The sequence below is a fragment of the Priapulus caudatus genome, unplaced genomic scaffold (genome assembly GCF_000485595.1).
Source record: "Priapulus caudatus unplaced genomic scaffold, Priapulus_caudatus-5.0.1 Scaffold1285, whole genome shotgun sequence".
Classification (NCBI taxonomy): Eukaryota; Metazoa; Priapulida; class Priapulimorpha; order Priapulimorphida; family Priapulidae; genus Priapulus; species Priapulus caudatus.
In genome coordinates this window covers 89,339-112,915 of record NW_014578346.1, presented here as the reverse complement: position 1 = coordinate 112,915, position 23,577 = coordinate 89,339, and the positions used below count along the sequence as shown (strand labels likewise).

The following is a 23,577-nucleotide window of genomic DNA, read 5'->3' as shown; positions in this document are numbered from 1 at the left end:
AGAGAGAGAGAGAGAGAGAGAGAGAGAGAGAGAGAGAGAGAGAGAGAGAGAGAGAGAGAGAGTGTGTGAGAGAGAGAGAGAGATAGAGAGAGATAGAGAGAGAGAGAGATGTGTAGGAGGGAGGGAGAGAGATGATAGAGAGAGATGGGGCGAGGAAGGAGGTGGAGATTTCTTCTTCACGCGAGCATACCTCACAACATCCTCATCCACGATCGCTGAAACAACGAAGACAACGTCACACCGTGAGGAGATAGAGAGAGAGAGAGAGAGAGAGAGAGAGAGAGAGAGAGAGAGAGAGAGAGAGAGAGAGAGACGAGAGAGAAAGAGATGTGTAAGAAAGAGAGGGAGAGGATGGGGTGAGGGAGTAGGGGGAGGGGGAGACTTATTGCTACTCTATAGCGGCTTATCAGGGGGGAATCCATGTTCGTATAAAGACGGGAGAGGGAGGGATGAGATGGGATGGGATGAGGAAGATGGGGGAAGACATCTTGCTATTCTATAGCTACTCATTGGGGGATCCATGTTCGTATAATAACGGGAAAGGGAGGGATGGGATGAGGAAGAAAAGGGGAAGAATTTCTTCCTACTATATAGAGACTCACCAGCACTGTGGCGAGTCTCAGGATCCATGGTCGTTGACGTAAAACCCGCGGCAACCGCCCCCGTCGAGTAATGAGCCTGGAAACAATAGAACGTCACCCGTACAAATACGTCTCCTCCACAAACTACTATCAGATGTAGATTACAATATTGTTGTTTTACGTTATTATTTTTCTGCATATAAGGAAGAAAACAAGAAAATATTATCCATAATAATACATCAGCACCAAATACTATCAGGTACTAGTAAAATAATATAATACATATACATAGAATATTATTATTATTAATAATAATAATAATAATAATAATAATGAGGAAAATAGAAAATATTTTCTGTACAAATACGTCTCCTGCACCAACTACTACCTGATGTGAATTACAAATGTGAAATACACAAATTAATAACACTATTATTTATCATTTTAGCTGCATCAATAAACTACAAAATACAGAATCTTATAACAGCACAACAACGATAGTACTGTACTTACAGCGTTCAATGTGTCGGCGACTTGCACAACCTCTTCTTGCACAGCCTGAAATCAGTTATGAAAGCATATCATGATCATCACATCAAACGAACTTCTACCTCCTTAAATTGCAGCAGTGTTTCCTACTCCGTGAATGACCTGTCCGCATTGTATGATTGACAGGTAGCTCTCTCCAGTATGTGTTGCGGTGGGACATTCTAAAAAACAATGCTCGGCAACAAAGTGAAGATTTGTCGACGATTTGGCGTGCGTGCGTTAAAAAACGTGTGAACTGCTCATGCGTGACGGACCAAGCAGCAACAACAAAGGGGCGGAGGGTGTAGTTATCTTGCTCAGAAGAAACGGGTCGATTGCATCACACGTCGCACAGTTACGGTGAGCGATTAATCGTGTAACCCTACTCCATGTAACCAACCACCACACACATGCTACCACTGTTCCACAGACACATACCAGAACCCTGCATCTTCACCCGATTAAACGCACGACTCTCCGCAAACCTTACTCCTCATTCTAGTGTTTCGCTGACACTCACCAGAGCCTTGTATCATTACCTGACCATTTATTATTATATTATATTTTATTATTTTTTTATTATTTTATTTTTTTATTTTTTTATTATTTTTTTATTTTTTATTTTTTTTTCCATAATTTATAAATATATAAATAATATATATATTTTTATAATTTATAAATGTATAAAAAATATATAAATAATATATATATTAGTATTATATGACCGGCTCCACACAACCTACAACCTTAGTACTGATTCTAGTGTTTCACGAACACTCACGGCAGCCTGGTATGTTTACCAGACTAAACATGCACCTCTCTCTACGAATGCTATCACCTTACTCCCGATTGATACTGGCTAACTACCCAATCCTGCGATTTACGGACGTTCTAGTGTTTCATGGACACTCACCGGTGCTGTGTAGGTGGCGCTGAGTTCGCTTAGCGTTTCTCTCGCCTCGACACTGATGTACTTGAGGTGGTACTGAGGGTTCTTCTTCGCTCTCTCCTCGTCTGTAACACACATCACTCGAGCATGAGAAGGAGAGCGGCGAGAGACAGAGATAGATAGAGAGAGGGAGAGAGTGAGATACAGCGAGAAGAGAAAGAGAGAGTGAGAGAGAGAGAGGTGTGTGTGTGTGAGAGCAAGAGAAAGGGTAAAAGAGAGAGAAAGAGAGGGGGGTGTGTGTGAGAGAAGGTGTGTGTGAAGAGAGCGATGGAGAGAGAGAGAGAGGGTGGTGTGAGGAGAGAGGCGTGTGTGAAGAGAGAGAAGGTTTGTGCGATGAGAGAAGAGAGAGAGCCGTGCTGTAAGAGAGGGTGTGTGTGTTGAGAAGAGAGTAGGATGTGTGTCGTGTGTGAGAGAGAGAAGGGTGTGTGTGAGAGAGGGTGTGTGCTTCGAGAGAGAGAGAGAGGTGTGTGTGAGAGAGAGAGGTGTTGTGTGTAGAGAGAGGGTGTGTGTGTGTGCAGAGCCAAGAGAAATGCGGTAAAAGAGAGCAGAGAGAGAGGGTCGGTGTGTGTGACAGAGCAGCGAGAGAAGAGAGTGGAGAGAGAGGTGTGTGTGAGTAGAGCGACGAGAGAGAGAAGAGAGAGGGTGTGTTGGTGAGAGAGAGAAAGGTTGTGTGTGAGAGAGAGAGAGAGGGTGTGTGTAAGAGAGGGTGTGTGTGTGAGAGAGAGAGGGTGTGTGTGTGAGAGAGAGGGTGTGTGTGAGAGAGAGGGTGTGTGTGAGAGAGAGAGAGGGTGTGTGTGAGAGAGAGAGGTGTGTGTGTAAGAGAGAGGAGAGTGTGTAAGAGAGAGGAGGGTGTGTGTGTAAGAGAGAGGGTGTGTGTGTGTAAGAGAGGGGGTGTGTGAGAGAGAGAGAGGGTGTGTATGAGAGAGAGAGGGTGTGTGTGTGTGAGAGGGTGTGTGTGTGAGAGAGAGGGCGTGTCTGTGAGAGAGAGGGTGTGTGTGAGAGAGGGTGTGTGAGAGAGAGGGTGTGTGAGAGAGAGTGATGGAGAGGGTGTGTGAGAGAGAGGGTGTGTAAGAGAGAGGGTGTGTGAGAGATAGAGATAGGGGGAACGAGAAAGAGAAAGAGAGAGAGAGAGAGAAGCACGTACCTGGATCGGATACCTTCAAATTCTTCTGCACGTGGTGAAACTTGGATATGTCAAACTTATCCAGGCTGTGAGGGTCCTGCAACGACATGAAAACATGGCAACCGAATACACTCAATTATATAATAAATATATTATATAACCTTAACATTAGACCTAACATTAACCAGTAGTAGGTGACTTATAGACCCAGCCACTATACATTGTGTCATGGGTTAATAATGACAAATGTCATTGTCATTATTAACCCCTGATTGCGTGTGGGAAAATCGTAACTTTACGGTGTTTCTGTCAACGGCCTACGAGAAAAAGCTAATGTTAAGACTAATTTATATTATATTATATTATTATATTATAATTAATTTATATTTATATAATTTATTTTTATTTATTTATTTTAAACTTTCTGACAACACAGCCCCTGTATGAATGTTTACATCTACCTGTATGGTAATGATGTCTTTGCGCGTGAACGGTTCGCTCGATAGAAGGTCCATCAAGTTCTTCGTCTTGATGTTCAGTTGTTCGACCGCCTCCATGCTGAACACGTTCCCCGTTGTTCGAATTGCTACGATGTGAGAGTTCTCCGTGAACACGCGGTACATGACGGGACAATGGTACTTACCTGTGGAACAAACGCACCTGTTACGTGGAAGGAGACGTTATCGTGTTAACACGCGATATGCGACGGGACAGTGGTACTTACTTGTAGAACAAACACACCTGTCAGGTGGGAAAGGGGGAATATTCACATGGATATACGTCTAAATATAGGTATACTGCTGCGGTTTATTGCCTTGGACATCGGTCACGCGTTTTAACCCGGTGTAAAGCAACACCGGCATACGTACGCGTCAAGACGCTGTCGAAGAAATACCGGTTTCGGAAAAATTACGATTTCTGCAGTATAACCAATAGTAAACCCCATAAAAAAAACCAGTCAGTCCTGCTCAAGAATTACTGGTCCCAGACCTGGGGGAGAGGGGAGGGAAGGAAGGGAGGCAAGAGATGGACTGCTGTTTCCAACACTGGCTGTACTGACCGTCATTGTTCTTGTGGAAGGTTAGCTTTATCAGACTTTTGGCATCCAGTGGCTCTCCGGTGATCGGGTTGTGACCGTGCTGCTTCAGGTACGGAACAATGTTCCTGCGCAAAAACAGAAATCCAAAACTCGCGGATGAGAAATTCCGAGTCAATTCCGAATTTTACCATCACGTTTTGTCGTCGTCATCGTCTGCCCTCTTCTGCACTCGGCCACGATCTATGAACTAACTAGCTGTATGGGTTACGAGGTTAAAGTCTCCCACACTAGCTAACCATAGAGTATTTGCCGAGTAAATTAACCACAAGCTACTTGCTAACACCAAGCGCGGCATGAGGACTATTACCGATTCGATTTACGAAACACGACACAGCTATAACTGAATACTGTTCTACATTAAATGCAACGAGTACGAATGCTATACGACGGATATACGTACATGAGATCAAAAACAACACCATCTGGAGTGCAGAGTGGGTGTTCCACGGGTTGAAATGACAGGCTGCAAAAGAAAAAAAATCAACATACCTATACTACAATCATTTGTTAGTCACTCATCTATTTCTCTCGTCTGTAGCATGTTTGATCTACAGCGCACAAGACTCTAACAATCAACGTCATTGCATCTCTTGTATATAAATCTCAAATGCACTACTGATGTAAATGGATTTGCAGTAGATACAAATGTCGCCACGTCGAGACAGACGTGCACCAGACACCTCACACAAGCGACCGCCGACTGCTACAGCCTCCGGAAGCAAACGTTAAAGATCACGTAATACTCGCGTGCGAGGGGCCGACGTGCATCAAAAAGCTTTCATCGCTAAAGCGATCACGCAAACTCATGCAAGGACGTAGCCCGCGCGTAAATCACCGGACCATCGGACCACACCTGCAGCAATCGAACGGCAGACGTTTGAAGTCCGATTTATCCTTCCCCGGTCTCGTTTTATGGCCTCCGTAGAACTGACTCCATTCCTTCGTCGTTAGATACCTGCAATCATTGTTACTGAATAAGTACGATAGCATTTACACTGTCACCATCAAATCCTGGTTCGTGGTATACTAATAAACTGTACCCTATAAATTTTTTATAATTTGACTCTAGATCCTATAGAATAAGATCGAAATCTCGTCAGATCATAAAAATGTCTAGGGAACGATTAATAATTAATTATTTAATTAATTATTAGGCTCCTGGGTTGGCAGCAGCAATTTACGCTTTGTCCACCTTCGTGCAGATTTGCATGTCAGTGTTACTTGGTGCTGATGCGTGCACAAATTTAATAATCAGTGAATGAGATATATGAAATTTTGTTCTATTGACGTGCACACCTCAAGTGAAACGAACAAATTTCTCAACCTGAACAGTTAGTCAGGTTCACTATGTCAATAAATTTAATTTCGTTCAGAATTATGGTAGATTAGCAAACCTATGCATTTTTGGAAAGGTTATAACATGAGGAATTCGAAAAACAATGTTTACATTTGCGGAGATACCGGCATGGCCGCCATTTTGAATTTTCAAAATGGCCGCTATAAAATACATATTTGGCCGTATTTCTGCCTCTAATCACCCTAAAAACTTTTTAAAATATGCTAATCCTATGTTTTCAGGGACAAGGAATCCAATGAAAGTATCGAATACCGTGTTAATGCCGCGAACAGTTAATACAAGAATCAAGATCTCTTAACTTGCAAAAAATCTGTCTATTTTATTTCGCCGATGGGCAGTAATGACAATACATCATACATGTGCTATAATTGTTACAGGCGTTAATAACGTCAAGGAAGCTGTAGTCATATGGCATAGCTAGTCTCATCTTAGACAGCGCATGACAACCGTATAGCTAGTAAACGACAGCAACATACACTTTGGCTAGTCATGTAAATACATACACTGTTTACAGAATTATGGCCTTTAGGAGCTCTTCATCTTTCACTGTCCTGGTCGTGTCATAGCCGACATACATGTCACGATCGTTTTACGATCGTTTTCAGCACAAGCAAGGTCGGTGCAATTTTAGTTCATTTCCTTCTACGATACGCACTTCTAGGACGTGAAGAGAATGGTGAGCTTTAGCAATGACATCTGCTAACTCGACCATAGCTGTGGCGTAGCTGGGGGTTAGAACCTTTGTGTGGTGCATTAGGTAGTTGTGCACTTGCGTCCTGATTGGTAGCCATGTCTTGCAGTGGTCCAAACAATCATGTTTTGCACATGACGGTGGCTGGTCACCAAACTCCTACTCGTGTACTCCGCAACGTATCGATTATGCTCCTCAGGGCACAGTTGTTGGCAGGCAACTTGTACTTTCCTTGCGCGATGGTTTGGCAAACAGATTGCATACTGTAGGTAGGGGTACTTGTGCCCGATCCTGGAATTACTGTTGCACGCCAGTACGGCTCTAGAGATACAAAGCTGGCGCCCAATTATGTGCTTTCACCCTCCTGCGTCTAGCATCGTTGCTCTTTCCGTGGGAGTTGTAGTTGCTTTGACTGATGTTTTCTTTACAGCCTGGAGTATTGTGTTGAAGCCCATTTCTCTCTGTACCTGGACTCCTGAGAGTCGACCCGGGCATTTGTCTTGCCCCAAGTGAATGAGTGGGAATACAGGTATGCTGCTGTGCCTTAATTGTCTTTTCTAAGCGGCTCTCCAGATGGCCCTACCTCCATCATACCTTGCGGTCCACATGGCGCCATCCGCAGTGGTGTATTTGCAGAGATCTCACAGGTGGCTCAAAATAAAAGAGCAATAGGCACAGCCGAGACACTAGAGATCGTAATGTAATCTGAAGAGTGGAGTATGCATAAGGCTAGACCTGCTGATTCTGAAAAACGATAAAGTTCGAGGATAGCCGAAAAAGAATAATGAGATAGACAGATCTTGAGTGTCCCGGAGTCTCACATCTCGTATATTGCAGTGGGTTGTGTGGTCGTCCACAGTGCCATGTCTGGCTCTCAGTCGAATTCTAGTTTATCGCCTCGCTCGCTGCACGTGTCGATGTCTCTTAATCCTTAGGGGGTTTGCGTTACCTATCCCAGTGCTTGCGCCTGCATCACATCGCCAAAGGTATCGTTCATATCAGCTTTCGTCTTTTCGATGAGTAGCGAGCGAGGCCCCATTGGCTATGTGTTGATGTTCTGTTTATATCTGCAAATCTGGTATTGAACAGCGCGGTCTTGCCTTTCAGATTTGTCGTCGGTTCTCCTCTCTGTGGTTTTCTGCTTTATGAGTCTGGCCTTGCTATGTGTCGAAATACGAGATAATCACGTCGAGTCCTGCGTCATGTTCATAATCGGTGGTCGTTTGAAATGCCTGGACCGAGATCTTTGACTCTGTGTGATTTGTCGCTGTTTCTTTGTCATCTTGCGCGCCACGGAGCCACCATTCCGGATCGAACCAACAGCATTTCATAGATTTGGTGATCGTAGATGGCGTTCCTGTAATCAGCAATATCATTAGCCTGTTCTGTTGCTGTTCTGCTGCTTGCTGTCAATCAGCATGAATTTCTGTCGATTATTACCAAAGTTGTTCAAAGGCTATGCGTAGAGGCTTTGCACTTGTCAGTCATCGCGGTAGGCGAAGTCGACAACCGATCGGGTGCAAACAGTAGCTCTGGGGGTGCAATGAGTGGAACTCAGTAAGTAGCGTTCCCAATCGCCATGCTTCTGTCCGATGTCACGACCGATTTGATCTGGCTTTAGTACCTCAATCGACCGTAAAGATCTTTCAGTTTCTAGATTCCTACTGACTTGTGTCACGGTTCATTTACCGTTTGTTCGTTGTTTCCCTGACATGTTACATCCTGTCCTTGTTGCTGCTGTCTTGACTGCTGCCCAAGCTGACTCTCCAGTTAATAGCGTTCTGCAGTAATCCCACATACTAGCTTCTGCCCAGTGTCGATCGATATTCAGGATTGTGAGAACACTCTCGCTTGTGCGCGACACTATGGTATGCTGCTGATGACAGTTGTAGAGCGCGTGATGCCGTCACTCAGCAGCTCGAAGGAATGCCGCTGACTCGTAACTATCAGGCTTTATGCGCAAACCTCAACGTTGTCGCCAATGCGCTTTTCTCAACAGCACTTGGTACTTGCATCATGAGCTGTATTGTTTGGCTTGTGTTACAGCAAATTGCAATTGGCCCTATGAATTCAGCTGGAAGGAACCGTCACATCTTCAGGCCGCAGTGCCAAGAAGACCCGTTTCGACACGAGCGTTGGGCCTATTATTGGAAATTGCCAATTTATACCGATTCAATGGTATCTTTCAGTCATCCTGCTTGAGTTGCATTACTATGCAGTTAATACTGCTCCAATCGAGACAAATGGGATCGTACTCTGGTCACAGCATATGTTTTCCGTTCTTGTAGTTTACTCAGGTTTTCTTGGATGGCTTCTCTTCACTGATGCAAAGTCCTTTGCGGGAGCTTAACGTGGGCAACTGAGGCGCTTGTATTATTTATCTGCGAGTCCACTGGCGAGGATAAACTTGCTTAGTGCCTCCGCCAGCTTGAAGGGCGGTGGAGAACAGATTGGAAATTCCTGGATGCCTCAACAAAGTGCAGCAAGATGGATTTCAACCCGGTGGATGTAGTTCATCAAAGACTTTGACACATATGCATCTGAAGGGATTTCTGCGCTTTCCCATTTTAGCTGGGTTGAATGACGTACGCAGTTTAGTGAGAAGGGTTACTGTAAGCGTATACGATCGTCATTGGTCCTTGTCCCGCTTTCGGGATTTGCAGGTTTACTGGTGGCGAGCGTTTTCGCCTGACATTTTGCACAGACGGCGTTCGCGTTCTCTAGGACTCCTCTCTCCTCGGCTGTGACATCCTTATGCTGCCTGCTCCTCCTCCGACGCCAGCGATGGCTTTAACGCTGCTGTGGGCTCTGTCTCTGTCGAAGAACTTTCCAGAACAAGTGCAATCTACTGAGAGCACCTACGACGGCGCTCGCTCTCGCTCGCGCCGGCCGAGGGCGCTTGGCTCTTGTCCTCAGTTGAGATCGGCGCGCTAGTCGGGTCCGCGCAGGCCGGCCTCCGCGGCTGTCCCGCGCTGACTTGCAGGGAGCTTCCTGGCGCTGCCTGGCCGTCGTGCCCCGGCCTTCCGCTCCCGTTCCCGCCCAATCCGGCCCCCCCGGGCAGCCCCGCCACGTGCAGGCGCCCCCCCCCCGCCCCCGCCGCCTCCCCCCAGTGCCCCGCCCCCCGCCCCCCCCCCTCGCGTCTCGTCGCCGCGCGATATACTGCTCCAGACGTGTGGACACGCGCACTCAATACTATCTGAGTCTTTCTAATGGACGTCTCCCAAGCTCCCTCCAGCGCCAGGCCATCACAGCATGTAGCTCACCACCGATCTGGCGGACATACTTGCTTCTTTACAGATCAAGTCTCCTTCGACTCCCTAGTAACTGTTGCTACATGTGCGATGCCTCGAAGAAGTCACTGCTCGTGGTATCTCTCCACCAGACGACAAGTCTTCAAATTCGATGCTTGCCAGAATCCGCGCAGCATGATAGGCCTTATGTGCCAGTCTCTGGCAGCCAGCGTTGGTAATACGCGACGGGGTCAGACATGGCCAGTGACCGAGTGATTTGAACCCTGCCCCAACTGTGGATGTGGCTCTGTTTCTCCATCTCTTTTGATCTGAATAGATCAGAAGCTCGATCTGATTACGCAACCTAACGCGGGTGCTGGCGCTTTAATTGACTTGCAAGAACGCGATATATGCTAACTCATTAATGGCATTTTGTTTTGTCTTCATAACAATATTTCCTCGAAAAAATACCGCCAGAGTGATTTGCACGTTAGCAACGTCTCGGTTATCGTAACCAATGGCATTCTTGTCCCTGCAACATAGGATCTGAGCATATTTAAAAAAGTTTTTAGCCCCCGGGCGGCCCCGGGTGTCGATTAGACGCGCCGCGCACGCAGTGGGACGGCGCCCCCGCCGCCGGCCAATGATCGGTATTCTGTATGGTCGGCCATGTTGAACAAATCCGAAAATAGGGCGGCGCCCCCCCCCCGCGGATGCCCGCTGCGAGCCGGCGCCCGCGGGCCCTCCGGTGGGCGCCTCCGCCCCCCTCACGGTATCTGCGCAAATGTTTCCTAACCGATTGTTTTTTCGCCGATTTCCCGCTGCATCGCTACCTTAGACCCTGTTCAAAACAATGTATAGGTTTGGCTGCAATCTATCCAGTAGTTTCAGAACGCATAATAAAATGTGATACACTGACTAGTTTAGAAAAATTATATTATGTAAGCCCACGATATTTAATTCTATCTCTGCGCTTGCGCCGGGATTTTCAAAGGTTGCCTCCTCGATTTTTAGACGCTGAACTGACTACATAACTTGGATCAAAGATACTTAGATAGTTTGGGAACCTGCAATGTGTTTTTGCATATGTGCTAACTAACATCGGTGGTGCACTACTTACGGGGTGGGCGCCATACTATAGTATTTAGCAGTGGTTCTTCTCATTGGGACTACGAATCAGATATGGACATGATCATGATAATGTGATACATATCAGTCCACTCCATCGTGGATGTCACTGTGCTGACATGTGTGGACATGTTTATAGTTAGGCCTGTGGCTTACGCAGTCGTGACATCGATCTCACACAGTGAGCTAGTGCTGACACGTCACGGCATGATTGCCGCAATGCGGACGCTCTGCTGATTGCCGTGTGTGTGGTGAGGCAGAGAGTGGAAGGACTCAGAGAGAGCGCTGCAGAGTACGCGACAGGTGTGTGGCACCCCTGTCTCATCCCGCGCTCAGACTGTGTGGTGAGAGAGAGAGCGAGAGAGAGGCGCTCAGAGAGGTGTGGCCCCTGACCCACACCGCCCGGGGGAAAGCCGAACTGGACGCCGAGAGGTCACGTTCGGTCCAAGCAGGCCTCTGCCGCGTCGGTCGAACGAACTTGCTCACTGGCCGCCTGTCGTCCGCCCGACCCGTACCACTCACGCCGCTCTACGCCCTTCCCGTCCACTCGCCGCGGCTCGTCTGCCGCGTCTGATCTCTCCTTCGCCTCTACGAACTTCGTCTCGGTGATGTGATCGGGACGAGAGACGAGGACGAGTACCGAGAGAGAGAGAGAGAGGTCAGAGAGGAAGAGAGAGAGAGGAGAGATTGGAGGGATGTGGGAGGGAGTGAGAGACGAGAGCGGACGGAGAGAGATAGGTAGATCGAGAGAGAGCCGAGAGAGAGGATGAGGATAGGGACGAGAGATGAGAGAGAGAGAGAGAGATGGAGAGGAGCATCCGAGAGGTGGGCGGCATCGAGTGCTGTCGTGTGACGAGAGAGAGACGAAGAGCTGTGCTGTGTTGCTGTGCAGAGAGGAGAGAGAGGATTGAGAGGCGATTGACGAGAGTAGCTGTGCGCGCTGGCGGCGCGTGTGGCGTTGGTGTGTGGCTATGTGCCCAAAGAGTAAGTTGAGAGAGAGAGAGAGCAGAGAGAGGAGGGGGGGGGGTTCCGGACGCGTATCCGCGGCACTGCACGCAAGACTCAAGCGCACGTACCGCACACACGCAGCCGCCTATGACTATATATATACAACTATATATATACATTGTTGTATATATATAGTCAATGGCGCCGCGTGTGTGCTGTACGTGCGGGCTTGATCTTGCTGCCAGTGGTAGCCAGTGGCAATTAAGAATTTAAGTGCCAGTGCGAATAAGGCCTAGGAATAATGCGTATGCCATGGCAACTTTACTCGAGTCGTGTATTACTTCATTCGAACTCAAAGTAAACATGGTAAAATACGCGCTTAAACATACAACTTATCCGATTGATGTTGTTTCTTCCCCATTTCCACGAAATTATAATATATACAGAGATTTATACAAAATATAAACAACAAAACGCCACCGCTTGTTAGTGCTGCTACGTAGTGAGAAAATCTAGAACTACGATGTTTTGGTCTAGACTGACTACACAAACCTTTTTTCATACTGAAAACATTTTAGAAGGCAGCCACGGCTTGTGAGGTGTCAGTCTAAATATTAATTCCTACTACTAGAGGCGTTTCCATCGCAAGCGACACAGCAAAAGGAAAGCTTCTTCTTTCAGTAGCGAAAGAATATGTTTTCCTGCTCGATTTTACGTTATTATTTGCGATATGGCACCAAATCGTGGAAAACGCTGACAACGGTTGGACCTTCATCAACGCCTACTGTCGAAAACGAGGCTCAGCCAACCAGTGACGTAAAAATGCCAGACGACAGTATTGCTGTTAGTAAACAAACACCTGGAGGCTTTCCGTTTGCTACGGCACGAATAGGGCCGTTTTTTCAGGAGCAGCCCACCTTGCACAATCCTTTCAAAGATGACCAATATCTGCAGAGATATCTTCAACGGGTTCTACCGCCCGAGGTGACTATTGAGCGTAGATTATGCAGATCTACACGTACCTGTACTTACACCTGTATAAATTTTGCCTGTATTACGGTATTTACACCTGTATCTGTATTGCTCCTGCATGCACCCGTATTGTACCTGCACACGCCTGTATTGCATCTGCACACACCAGTATTGCACCTGTTTTTACCTATATTACACCTGTATTTACCTGTATTGCATCTGCACACACCAGTATTGCACCTATACACACCTGTATCTACTAACTTGCAGGTGCACCGCGACGTCGTCGCCGACCTCGATCGCTTCGGTCGACGCGTCGTCGCGGAGATCGACGCGCTCGGCCGGGAATGCGAGACGCAGCCTCCCTCGCTGCGTCGCTATGCCGCCTGGGGGCGGCGCACCGACGACGTTGCCACGTGCGCGGCATGGCGGCGCCAGCACGCTGTCGCCGCGGAGGAGGGTCTCGTGGCGGCGGCGTACGAGCGAAGCCACGGCGCGTGGAGCAGGCTTCACCAGCTCGCGAAGCTCTACCTGTACGCGCCGTCGTCCGGACTCTACAGCTGCCCGCTCGCGATGACAGATGGCGCCGCTAAGCTCGTGGAGACGGCGGGGCGGCCGGCGTCGCTCGAGCGAGCGTTCGAGAGGCTGACGTCGCGCGACCCGGCAAGGTTCTGGACGTCCGGACAGTGGATGACCGAGCGACAGGGAGGGTCAGACGTCGGTGGGTGTCGTTGGCACGTAAATCATTATCGTTGTTAACCTGACCCTGACTTTGACCCTAATGCTAACCCTAACCCTGACCTTGACCCTAATGCTAACCCTAACCCTAAGCATGACCCTGATCATGACCATGACTGTCCATGAGACTGAGCCTGACCTTAACCATAACCCTAACCCTAAACCTAACCTGAACCCTAATTTCAACCCTTACATTAACCTTGACGTTAGCCTTATTTCTAACCCTAATCCTAACTTTAACCATTACCCTGAACCTGATTATGGCCCTTACCATGACCCTGATCTTAACCCTAACCATAATCCTAATCCTAGCCCTAACCATCACCATAATCCCTTCTCCCTATTTTTTTCACTAAGCCTAACCTAGCCATAACCTCCTGATTATTACCATAACCTAACCCTAATCCCTAACCATAACCTCACCTAGCTCTAACCCTAATCCCTAACCATAACCTCACCTAGCTCTAACCCTAACCCCTAATCCTTGTCCCCAACCTATTCCTAACCTTAACCCTAAGCCTAATCGTAAAACCATCATTGAAATCCCGATCCCAACGTGACACGGAACACGAATGCTGATCCGTCGCTCCGTTCGCAGGAACGGGAACAGAGACGCTGGCTAAGCCGCACCGCGACGGATCGTTCAGGCTCTACGGATACAAGTGGTTCACGTCGGCCACCGACGCCAACATGGCCTTCACTCTCGCCAGGGTCGCCGACGCTGACGACCGGCCGAAGCAGGTGAGAAAGCTAGCTAGCTCTGTCTCTACACGCGCAGCGCTTTGCTCCGCTACGATGCAGAGAAGGAAGCGTGGGAGAACAGGTGGAAGGCGCTCTAATCGCTCCTGGCCACGAAAGGGAGAAAGGAACGTAGAGAAGGCACTCTTCCACGCTCCGGCCACGAATAAGCGAGAAGGAAAGAGCGGAGAACGGCCTAGCTCCATCGCTCTCGCACGTATGCGGAGAAGGAAGCGGTGGGAGGAACAGGTGGAAGCTAGCTCTATCGGCTACCGCTGGGATGCAGAGAAACGGAAGCGTGGGTAGGAACAGTGGAAGACTAGTCTAGAAGTGAGAATGAAGCGTGGAGGAACAGGTTGGAGGGCTAGTCTATCGGCTCTAAAAGCCACGAACATAAGAAAAGCGAACGAGAAGGCTTAGCTCTATCGCTCCGCCACGATCAGAGAAGGAAGCGTGGGAGGAACAGTGGGAAGGCTAAGCTCTATCGCTCCGCCACGATGCTAGAAGAAAGCGTGGAGAACAGGTGGAAGGCTAGTCTATATCAGCTCCGCTGGGATGCGGAGAGGAAGCGGGAGGAACAGTGCGGAAGGCTAGCTCTATCCGCTCGCGGATGCGGAGAAGGAAGACGTGGAGAACAGGTGGACAGCTAGCCTCTATCGCCCCTGATGCGGAGAAAGGAAGCGTGTGGAGAACAAGGTGGGAAGGCAGCTCTAATCGCTCCGCCTGGATTGCCGGAGAAGGAAGCCGTGGAGGAACAGGGTGGATAGCTAGCTCTATGCGCTGAACGCTGGGCATGCAGAGAAGGAATAGCGGGTGGCCCGTAGGAACAGGTGGGAAGATTAGCTCTATCGCTCCGTTCCCACGTATGGCGGAGAAGGACGGAGGGAGGAACAAGGGAAGGCTAGCCGTTCACTCACACCGCTGGACTGCGGAGAAATAAGTGTGGAGAAGCATGGCCCTGGGAAGGCAGCTCAGTTCACTCCGCTGATGCGGAGAAGGAAGTGTGGGAGGAACAGGTGGAAGGCAGCTCTATTCGCTCCGCTGGGATGCAGGAAAGGAAGCGTGTGAGGAACAGGTGGGAAAGAAATAAGCTCTATCGCGTCTGTCACTATGCGGAGAAGGAAGCCGTGGGAGAGAACGAGTGGGAAGGCTAGCTCTAAATCGGCTCCCGCTGGATCCGAAGAAAGGAATGCGTGGGAGTAACAAGGTGGGAAGACACTCTCGATCGCTTTGCTGATCACGATGCGCGAGAACGGAAGCTGGGAGGAACAGTTGGAATGGCCTAGCTCTATCGCTCCGTGGAAGATGCCGAAGAAGAGAAAGCTGTGGAGGAAACAGGTGGTGAAGGTAGCTCTAGCACTCCGCTGGGATGCGGAGAAGGAAGTGTGGGGAGAACAAGGTGGGTAAGGCTTAGCTCCCTATCACTTCCGCTGGTGCACGAGACAGGAAGTGTGGAAACACAGTGGGAAGGACTAACTTTATTCCAGCTCCGCGGATGCCGGAGAAGCAAGCGGGGAAGGAACAGATGGGAAGGCTAGCATCTATCACCCGCACATGCTTAGAAGAAGCGAGGGAGGAACAGGTGGGAAGGCTACTCATCGGCTCCGCTGGGATGCAGAGAAAAGGGAAGCGTGGAGGAACAGGTTGGGTAAGGCTAGCTCTATCGCTCGCCGACGATCGCAGAGAAGAAGCGTGGGGAGGAACAGGTGGGAAGGCCTACTCTATGCGCTCCGCTACGAATGAGCGGAGAAGAAGCCGTGGAGGAACAGTGGGAAGGCTAGCTCTATCGCGTCCGGCCACGATGCAGAGAAGTGAAGGTAAAGGAGGAAACAGGATGGGAAGGCTAGCTCTATCGCTCCGCGGGTGTGAGAAGGAAGCGGGGGTACGCAACAAGGTGGGAAGGCTAGCCTGATCGCTCCACCATATGCGGAGAAGGAAGCGTGCGAGGAACAGGTGGGAAGGCCTAGCTCTAAATCGCTCTGCTGGAATGCGAGAAGGAAGCGTGGAGGAACATGTGGAAGGTCTAGCTCTATCACTCTGCTGGATTCAGAGAAGGAAGCGTGAAGGGAACAGAATGGTAAGGCTATACTCTATTCGCTCCGCTGATGTGGAGAAGGAAGCGTGGGAGGAAACAGGTGGGAAGCTAGCCTCTAATCCGCTCCGCTAAGGATGTGAAGCAAGGAAGCGTGGGAGAACAGGTGGGAATGGGGGGGGCGGCTAGCTCTATCACTCCTGCTGGATGGCGGAGAAAGGAAGCGTGGAGAAACAGGTGGGAAGGCTCTTATCACGCGCGTCTGGATGCGGAGAAGGAGATGTGCAGGACAGGTGGGAAGCGTAGCTCTATCACCCCGCTGGGGGGATGTGAGAAGGAAGCGTGGGAGGACAGGATGGGAAAGGCTAGCTCTATCGCTCGCTGCGCTGTGGATGCGGAGAGGAAGCGTGGGAGGAACAGGTGGGAAAAGGCCTAGCTCTATCACCTGCTGGCGATGCCAGAGAAGTGAACGTGAAGGAACAGATGGGAAGGCTAACTCTTAGTCGCTCGCTGGGATGTTGGACAGAAGGAAGCGTGCGGAGGAACCAGTGGGAAGGCTAGCTCTATCGCTCCGCTGGGGGGGGATGTGAGAAGGAAGGCGTGGTGATGGAACAGGTGGGATAGGCTACTCTATTCACTCTGCTGGGATGGCGGAGAAGGAAGCGTGGGAGAACAGTGGAAGGCTAAGCTCTACACTCCGCGATGCGGAGAAGGAAGCGTGGGAGGAACAGGTGGGAAGGCTAGCTCTATCGCTCCGCTGGGATGCGGAGAAGGAAGCGTGGGAGGAACAGGTGGGAAGGCTAGCTCTATCGCTCCGCTGGGATGCAGAGAAGGAACGTGGAGAACAGGTTGAAGCTAGCTCTATCGCTCCGCCACGATGCGGAGAAGGAAGCGTGGGAGGAACAGGTGGGAAGGCTAGCTCTATCGCTCCGCTGGGATGCGGAGAAGGAAGCGTGGAGACAGGTGGGAAGGCTAGCTCTATTCACTCGTACGATGCGGAGAACGAACGTGGGAGGACAGGTGGGAAGCGCAGCTCTATACGCTCGCCACGATGCGGAGAAGGAAGCGTGGGAGGAACAGGTGAAGGCTAGCTCTATGCTCGCGCACGCATGCAGAGAAGGAAGCGTTGGCAGGAACAGGTGGGAAGGCTAGCTCTATAGCTCCTGGCTGCGATGCAGAGAAGAACGCGGAGAGGAACAAGGTTGGGAAGGCTAGCATCTATCCCCGCTTGATGCAGAGAAGGAAGCGTGTAGAACAGGTGGGAAGGCTAAGCTCTACTCGCTCTGTCACGATCGGAGATAGAAGCGTGGAGGAACAGGTGAAGCCACTCTATTCGCTTCCGCCACGGGTGCAGTCAGGTGAGCTCGCACGACACACCCCAACCCACACCCCAACCCAGCCCCCCCCCCGGCCCCACCTCCGCGCCGCCCAATGCGGAGAAGGAAGCGTGGGAGGAACAGGTGGGGAAGCAGCTCTATCGGCTCCGCCACGATTCAAGAAGAAGGAATCGGGGTGGGAGGAACAGGTGGGAAAAGGTCTTAGCTCTATCGCTCTGGCTGATGCAGAGAAAGGAAAGCCCGTGAGAGAACAGGTGGAAGGCTAGCTCTATCGCTCTGCCACGATGTGGAGAAAGTACGTGGGGGGAAGGTGGCAGGTCTTTGCAGGTTGGTTTGCCGTGCCGCAGCGTGCAGTACGAGAAAAACATTATCCTCGCCAGCAAGATAAATCGTAATCGTAAGATTAACGCGTTGGTTTTAGCCTCGCCACTCAAAGTTCAAGCTCAGTTCACCTTAACTTGAGTTAACAAGTCGCCAAATTGAGTCATTTGTGGAATGCAAACGATTGTATGATAAACATCTGCATCACTGATCTGCATCCATATTGAAATAGAGATAACATATGTGCTAGTGAGCTAAGATTCAGTATTCGTTTCCTGGATATTTTTTGGTGTAGCCCCCGTGGCGGAGCGAAGGGCTGAATTGGTGGAGCTAGTGAGACTCAAGGGTGCTGCCATTACAAACATGCAGGGGTTGAGATTGGCGCTTGCATGCGCTCTTGCTATTTTTCGCGAGTGGGCTTATTTTTACAGGCTGCCTCGGTGCATGGACATATACTAATGTTGTAGTGTGCTATCGTAGGGGTTGTGGGGAGAATACTTGGGTTCCTAACGTTGTCTATGGTCTTAGCCATTATTCCTTGGGCCTAACTCTTTCCACGTCCTTTAGTAGCACTAGTCGTGTGTTTATGAAGCGAGGTCATAGCTTGTAAGGAGGGCAGGGGGGCAGTTCCTCTTCCAGAGGTGGTCACTGCCGAATTGACTGCGGTCACCTGTCCAGAACACAACCCCCACGTGGCTTCCCCCCCCCTCCCCAGAGAAATTGGGTCAGCTATGTGACGTCCCCAAGTAGTCTTTGTCATAGAGCTGCAATGTTTCTAACAATGACCTTATTATTCCAACTTAGTTGCAGGTACGAATGTGGTGTGCTTAGACGGTGCGAGAAATTTATGTTTACTATACACTGAGAGTAAAATGTGATTAGATTCGTGATTGTTTGCACTCGTCGTCACGGCAACTGCACTAGTTGGACTGACTTTGGACTTGCTAAATATTTGTAAAAAGAAGGTTGTGATAGCAATCAGTTTGGTAAATACCTAGTTGAGTTTGTTTAGATATAAATGCTGCTAACCGTGAATGATTAGGAATGATGGTTGATCTATGTTTGCTCCGAAAAATGAAATGGAAGTCAGAGTGGTGACGATCTGAAATCTGATCAAACAATCACGCCTGCACGTCTAGGTACGCGCGCGCCACACTCATGGGTGCATGCACGCACGCATGTATGTACACGCAAGTACAGTCGCATCCATGCTTACACACTCACAATCACATCTACGCATACACACATGCATACGTGTGCATGCATGCATGCATGTATGTATGTACACACACATACACAATATGTCCTGGGTTGATTTTACATCAAATGAATTTGATTGTGAAACTTTTTAGACAAATTGACTATAGCTTAAAAGCCTTGTTTTCTCGTTAAGAAAGGTTCGAAGGGTCTATCTCTCTTCTACCTGGAAACCAGAGATGAATCCGGCAAGCTGAATAACATAACAGTTGAACGCCTGAAGGACAAGTTAGGCACCAGACAACTGCCGACTGCAGAGTTGATACTAGATGGTGCTGTTGCTCACAAGGTACATTTTCAATATTTAATATGTGTCAAATAGCGGCCAGGCATTGCATATATCACTCACTCACTCTCCCCTCTCCCTCCTTCCCTTTTCTCTCTCTCCTCTCTCTCTCTCTCTCTCTTGCTCCTCTCTCTCTCCCTCTCTCTCTCTCCTAATCTCCCTTTTCTGTCTGTATCTCTCCCATTTTCCCTTTCCTTCCCTCTTTCCCTCATTCCAAATGCTCACTAATTACCTATTTCTCACTGCATTTCTTCTCTCCTTCTCGCCGTCATGTACTAGCGTGAGATTGTTGATTGGGCAGTCATAGTAACGAAGGTAGACGCGGGAGAGAAGGAAACACACAACACTACGGTTTCATTACACGGTGGGCGGATTGATATGTTCCCGTTTATTTTTCACTGTAGATGGCGCCACTGTACAGGCTATACATTTATCATACAGGGTGAACCAAGAGTAAACATAAACTACACTAAGTTTACACTCTTACAGAGATCAGCAGGTTTTTTAACACATGGTTGTGGCTTCGTAGGTGGGCGAGGAGGGAAGCGGAGTACTTGGCATCGTGCCAATGTTGACAATAACGCGACTGCATAACAGTGTATCGGCCGTCGCAGGAATGCGCAGGTGAGGTCTAAGAGAATGAGCACGTGCGTCTCATTTTAATTTTGCTGCTTTTACGAGTGAGATGTGATCATTTACTGTGTCCTGTCAATCGATATTCGATCAGAATAGACCATGGTAGTGTGTGGAATGCTATCATTTATTTGTAATATGAGATAAGTTGTGTAAGATGTGCATCTATGCGATTTATGATAATATTTAGGCAACGAAAACGATTTTTGAAATCATATCTGTGGTTAGTGCTGTTAGAATAAAATATCACAATCATGGAATGAATACGTGGAAAGGCTGGTATACATGTATCCCTATCATTCATCCTCACAAACTCTGTCCTTGACACGTGCCTCCTTCTAGTGTGATAAGATAGATAAATATGTGATAAGTTTGTCGTTTAACAATCCTGCCAAGCGGAATTTATGCTGTCGTCGGACAATATAATATTGAAGTTGATGATATTTACGTTCACAATCATAGTTTTGTAACAGTATTTATACAGTAATAACTATAAACATTTTATAGTAAGCTAAGAGTTCATATGTATTATATTTACAGTCATTGTTTCGTAGTGTACTCATGACTTGCATGCACAATTTATGGTAGGCTCATTTTTGAATACATAATCGTAGATTTATAGTACACTCGTAGCTTCAAGGAGTTAACGATTACTAACTATTTATTGCTTGACTGATCGTGACCCAACTGTAGTTGACACACGACAACGATGATGATGTACGATCGTTAGCCATTGATCATTAATTAATGGCTGTCGCTGCTGCTGTCGTTGTTCACTCAGGATGATCAGTCTGTCGCGAGACTACAGTACCAAGAGAACAGCATTCGGCAAGCTGATCTGTGATCATCCGCTGCACATGCAAACATTAGCGAGACTTGAGGTACTGAAGAAGATTTCGTTTCGGGTCGACGACCGGTTTTAAATTCTATTAGGGTTATTTTTTGGGTTAGTTTTCGGGTTCTAATGTATAATTATATATATATTATATATATATATATATACTTCACAAATCTCGTGATAGCGTAAAATATCCTCGTGACAGCATCGTGATTTTGTTTGCACGTCGTGCCACCAGGTGGAGACACGAGGCGCATTTCTGCTTGTCATGGAGGTCGGGCGTCTGCTGGGACTCGACGACGTAGGTGGCGCCAGCGACCACGACATGCTTATGCTGCGAATCCTCACGCCGCTAGTAAAGCTCTACACGGCCAAGCAGGTGTGTGAGGCGCGAAGCTATCTCACCGTAGGTCAAGTGAAGGCCAAGAGGGGTGGGGGTGGGAAGGGTAGGGGGAAGGTGACACGAGGCTTGTGTTCTTGGCAGTCGACCACGGGCGATGGTGTGTGGCAGAGCGCTGGATTCCCGCACGATATAAACCTGCATTTAATGCTAAAACTTGTAATAACTATCACATAATTCTAATAGTGCTCTTCTTGTATATCTCATATATATATCTCTTATATATCGCTAATATGACCTGCTTCGTCTGTAATCGAGGTGATATGTCCGTGTTTTGCTTCATCTACATCATTTTGACAGTCCATCCTTTTCTCATTCATTAGCTGTGCGCTACACGCGGTCGGGAGTTTCTATCTAACGTTCTCTTGTCTTTGCGTCATTACCTAGGCGATGAAGGTAGCTTCGGAGGGGCTGGAGAGTTTTGGCGGCCAGGGTTTCATGGAGGATACGGGTCTACCGACGCTCTTCAGGGATGCTCAGGTATTTGTTTATCTGTGCCGTCACGGCGGCAAAAACAAGCGAACGTGTGTCGCCGCAAATGGCCGCGCACCACTTCCCACCATTGCTGCTCACTGTTTTATTGATTGCGCATATATTTATTTATATATTTATATAAATATCTATTCTCCATCTTGCTTTGTTGCCATTTTGCCATCCTGCTCTGCTGCCATCTTTTCAGATCCTTGCAATATTTCGGTACTAATGTACTGTCATTCGTACCATCGGTTGTGCCATCTGTGCTGGGTATTGATCGCGCGTTCTCGTGGCGTAGCAGACTTTAGCGTTGACTTTTGCCCTGCAGGTCCTCAGCATCTGGGAGGGAACAACTAACGTGCTTTCACTGGATGTGCTTCGGTGTCTGATGAAATCCCGCGGCAGCACGCTCCATGCCTTCATGGATGACATCCACGCGCGTCTGGAGCCTGCCAGGTAACTCTTTCCCCCCATCAACAGTCTCCCACCCCCTCCGCGTCTCCATCACTAACCTTACTCGTATAGATTAACAGGGGCTCGTTGTCATAAACAAAATTAGTCTTAACACCGGTCTTAACATTCGTCTTAACGTTAGTGTTGCTTCTGTTTATTAGTGTTGGGCGTGTTAGGTGGCACTAGTGTTGGAAGTTCTTACATGTTTTGTTTTTCACACGCGAACGCGAAAGTGTCGACTTTGCTACACAACGCCACTAATCATCGTTTTCGTAACATCCCGTCACAACCCTGATTGGCTAGAGCTACCAGGCCAGCAGAGATCGGTAGATTTGTCCGCGTCGGTGGCGTGCAGCGGTGACGGAACCGCGTTACCTCGTGTTGTTCACTTGTTTACTCTCTCGCCGCGACCGTCACTCGCTGCTACGGCTCACGATGTCGTCATCTCGCCTTGTACCCTGTCGCAGGGAGGTGGAGGCGCTGAGAGAGGCGTGCAGCACGGTGGATATGGCAGCGCAGGGTAGCATTGACTTCGCACACGGACACATGGATGAGCTGACGACGGCGGCGCGAGATTTCTCCTTCAGTCTCGCACGCGCCTACATCGGTATGTCACTGCCTACTTATAGTATACACACACCTCTCACTCTCTCGTGCTCTCTCTCTCCCTTTCTCATGCTCTCTTTCTCTCTCACTGTCTTACGCTGTCTCTCTCTTGCTCTCCCGCTCTCTCTCTCTTTCTCATGCTATCTCACACTGTATCTCTCTCTCGCTCTCTCCCTCTCTCTATATCTATTACTCTCTCAAGAAACCATATCACCATTTTTTACATCATATACTTGCTTTTATGTCGTTATCATTGCAGTGGCATGATCCCATTATTTCATGATATATCTGATGCTGGCGACTAGTTCAATAATAGTTTACAGTCATCGAACAGGCAGACGAGCAGGTATGAAAATCTTCCTTCGTGCAAGGTGCTGGGTTCTACCGATAAAATGTACGTGTTTTCGTGCAGTGATTTTTTATGTCCTACGAGCGAGTCAGAGTGCGAACCCCCAAAAATAGACGCGGGTTGGTTTTATTACGTATATGTATTAGGTTTGAATTAATCTGATTCTTTGTACTGCGACACTATTGGTGGTTGTGTAAGGGTTTCAATACTCAAGGAACTGCAGGGATGGGTATGGGGAGGTGTAGAGATTTAATATGTTACTGTAAGGTGTTGTCTGCAGAGTTGTAATTTTTACTAATTTAAATATACTGAAATCGTTTGAAACAACTATCTTATTCGTCTTTCCATAGTCCCGTCGAGTTCTGGTATGGATTGAAACTGGATTACAGAGAGTAAAAATTACAATGTGAAATTGCAAACTCAGTCAAAAATTTAGTCAGAATTAATCAAACATTTTATTCATTATCAAATTTATATGAGACAAGCGTTATCGTACATAATATATATAT

The 23,577-nt window shown here is 48.3% G+C and overlaps 2 protein-coding genes across 2 annotated transcripts in view; one reads left to right on the top strand and one right to left on the bottom strand.

The window, feature by feature from the left end:
- LOC106816101 (peptidyl-prolyl cis-trans isomerase-like 2) overlaps positions 1-12,103 on the bottom strand; it is a 33,534-nt gene extending 21,431 nt beyond the window's left edge. Inside the window, exons 1-10 of the mRNA XM_014820656.1 lie at positions 12,024-12,103; positions 5,134-5,235; positions 4,681-4,743; positions 4,242-4,345; positions 3,643-3,824; positions 3,203-3,278; positions 2,023-2,123; positions 1,095-1,139; positions 603-678; positions 99-215 (exon numbers count right to left, since the gene is read on the bottom strand). Coding sequence (XP_014676142.1) covers positions 99-215; positions 603-678; positions 1,095-1,139; positions 2,023-2,123; positions 3,203-3,278; positions 3,643-3,824; positions 4,242-4,345; positions 4,681-4,743; positions 5,134-5,235; positions 12,024-12,055 — 898 coding nt within the window. The 5' untranslated portion in view covers positions 12,056-12,103. The remainder of the gene's footprint in view (positions 1-98; positions 216-602; positions 679-1,094; positions 1,140-2,022; positions 2,124-3,202; positions 3,279-3,642; positions 3,825-4,241; positions 4,346-4,680; positions 4,744-5,133; positions 5,236-12,023) is intronic.
- A 179-nt stretch (positions 12,104-12,282) lies between these two features.
- Positions 12,283-23,577, top strand: part of LOC106816102 (acyl-CoA dehydrogenase family member 11-like) — a gene marked incomplete at its 3' end in the record, with an annotated part of 17,432 nt that continues 6,137 nt past the window's right edge. The window contains 10 exon segments of the mRNA XM_014820657.1: positions 12,283-12,618; positions 12,877-13,327; positions 13,943-14,085; positions 19,166-19,318; positions 19,845-19,939; positions 20,730-20,829; positions 21,025-21,165; positions 21,574-21,666; positions 21,989-22,116; positions 22,581-22,720. Of these exon segments, the coding sequence (XP_014676143.1) occupies positions 12,328-12,618; positions 12,877-13,327; positions 13,943-14,085; positions 19,166-19,318; positions 19,845-19,939; positions 20,730-20,829; positions 21,025-21,165; positions 21,574-21,666; positions 21,989-22,116; positions 22,581-22,720 (1,735 nt within the window).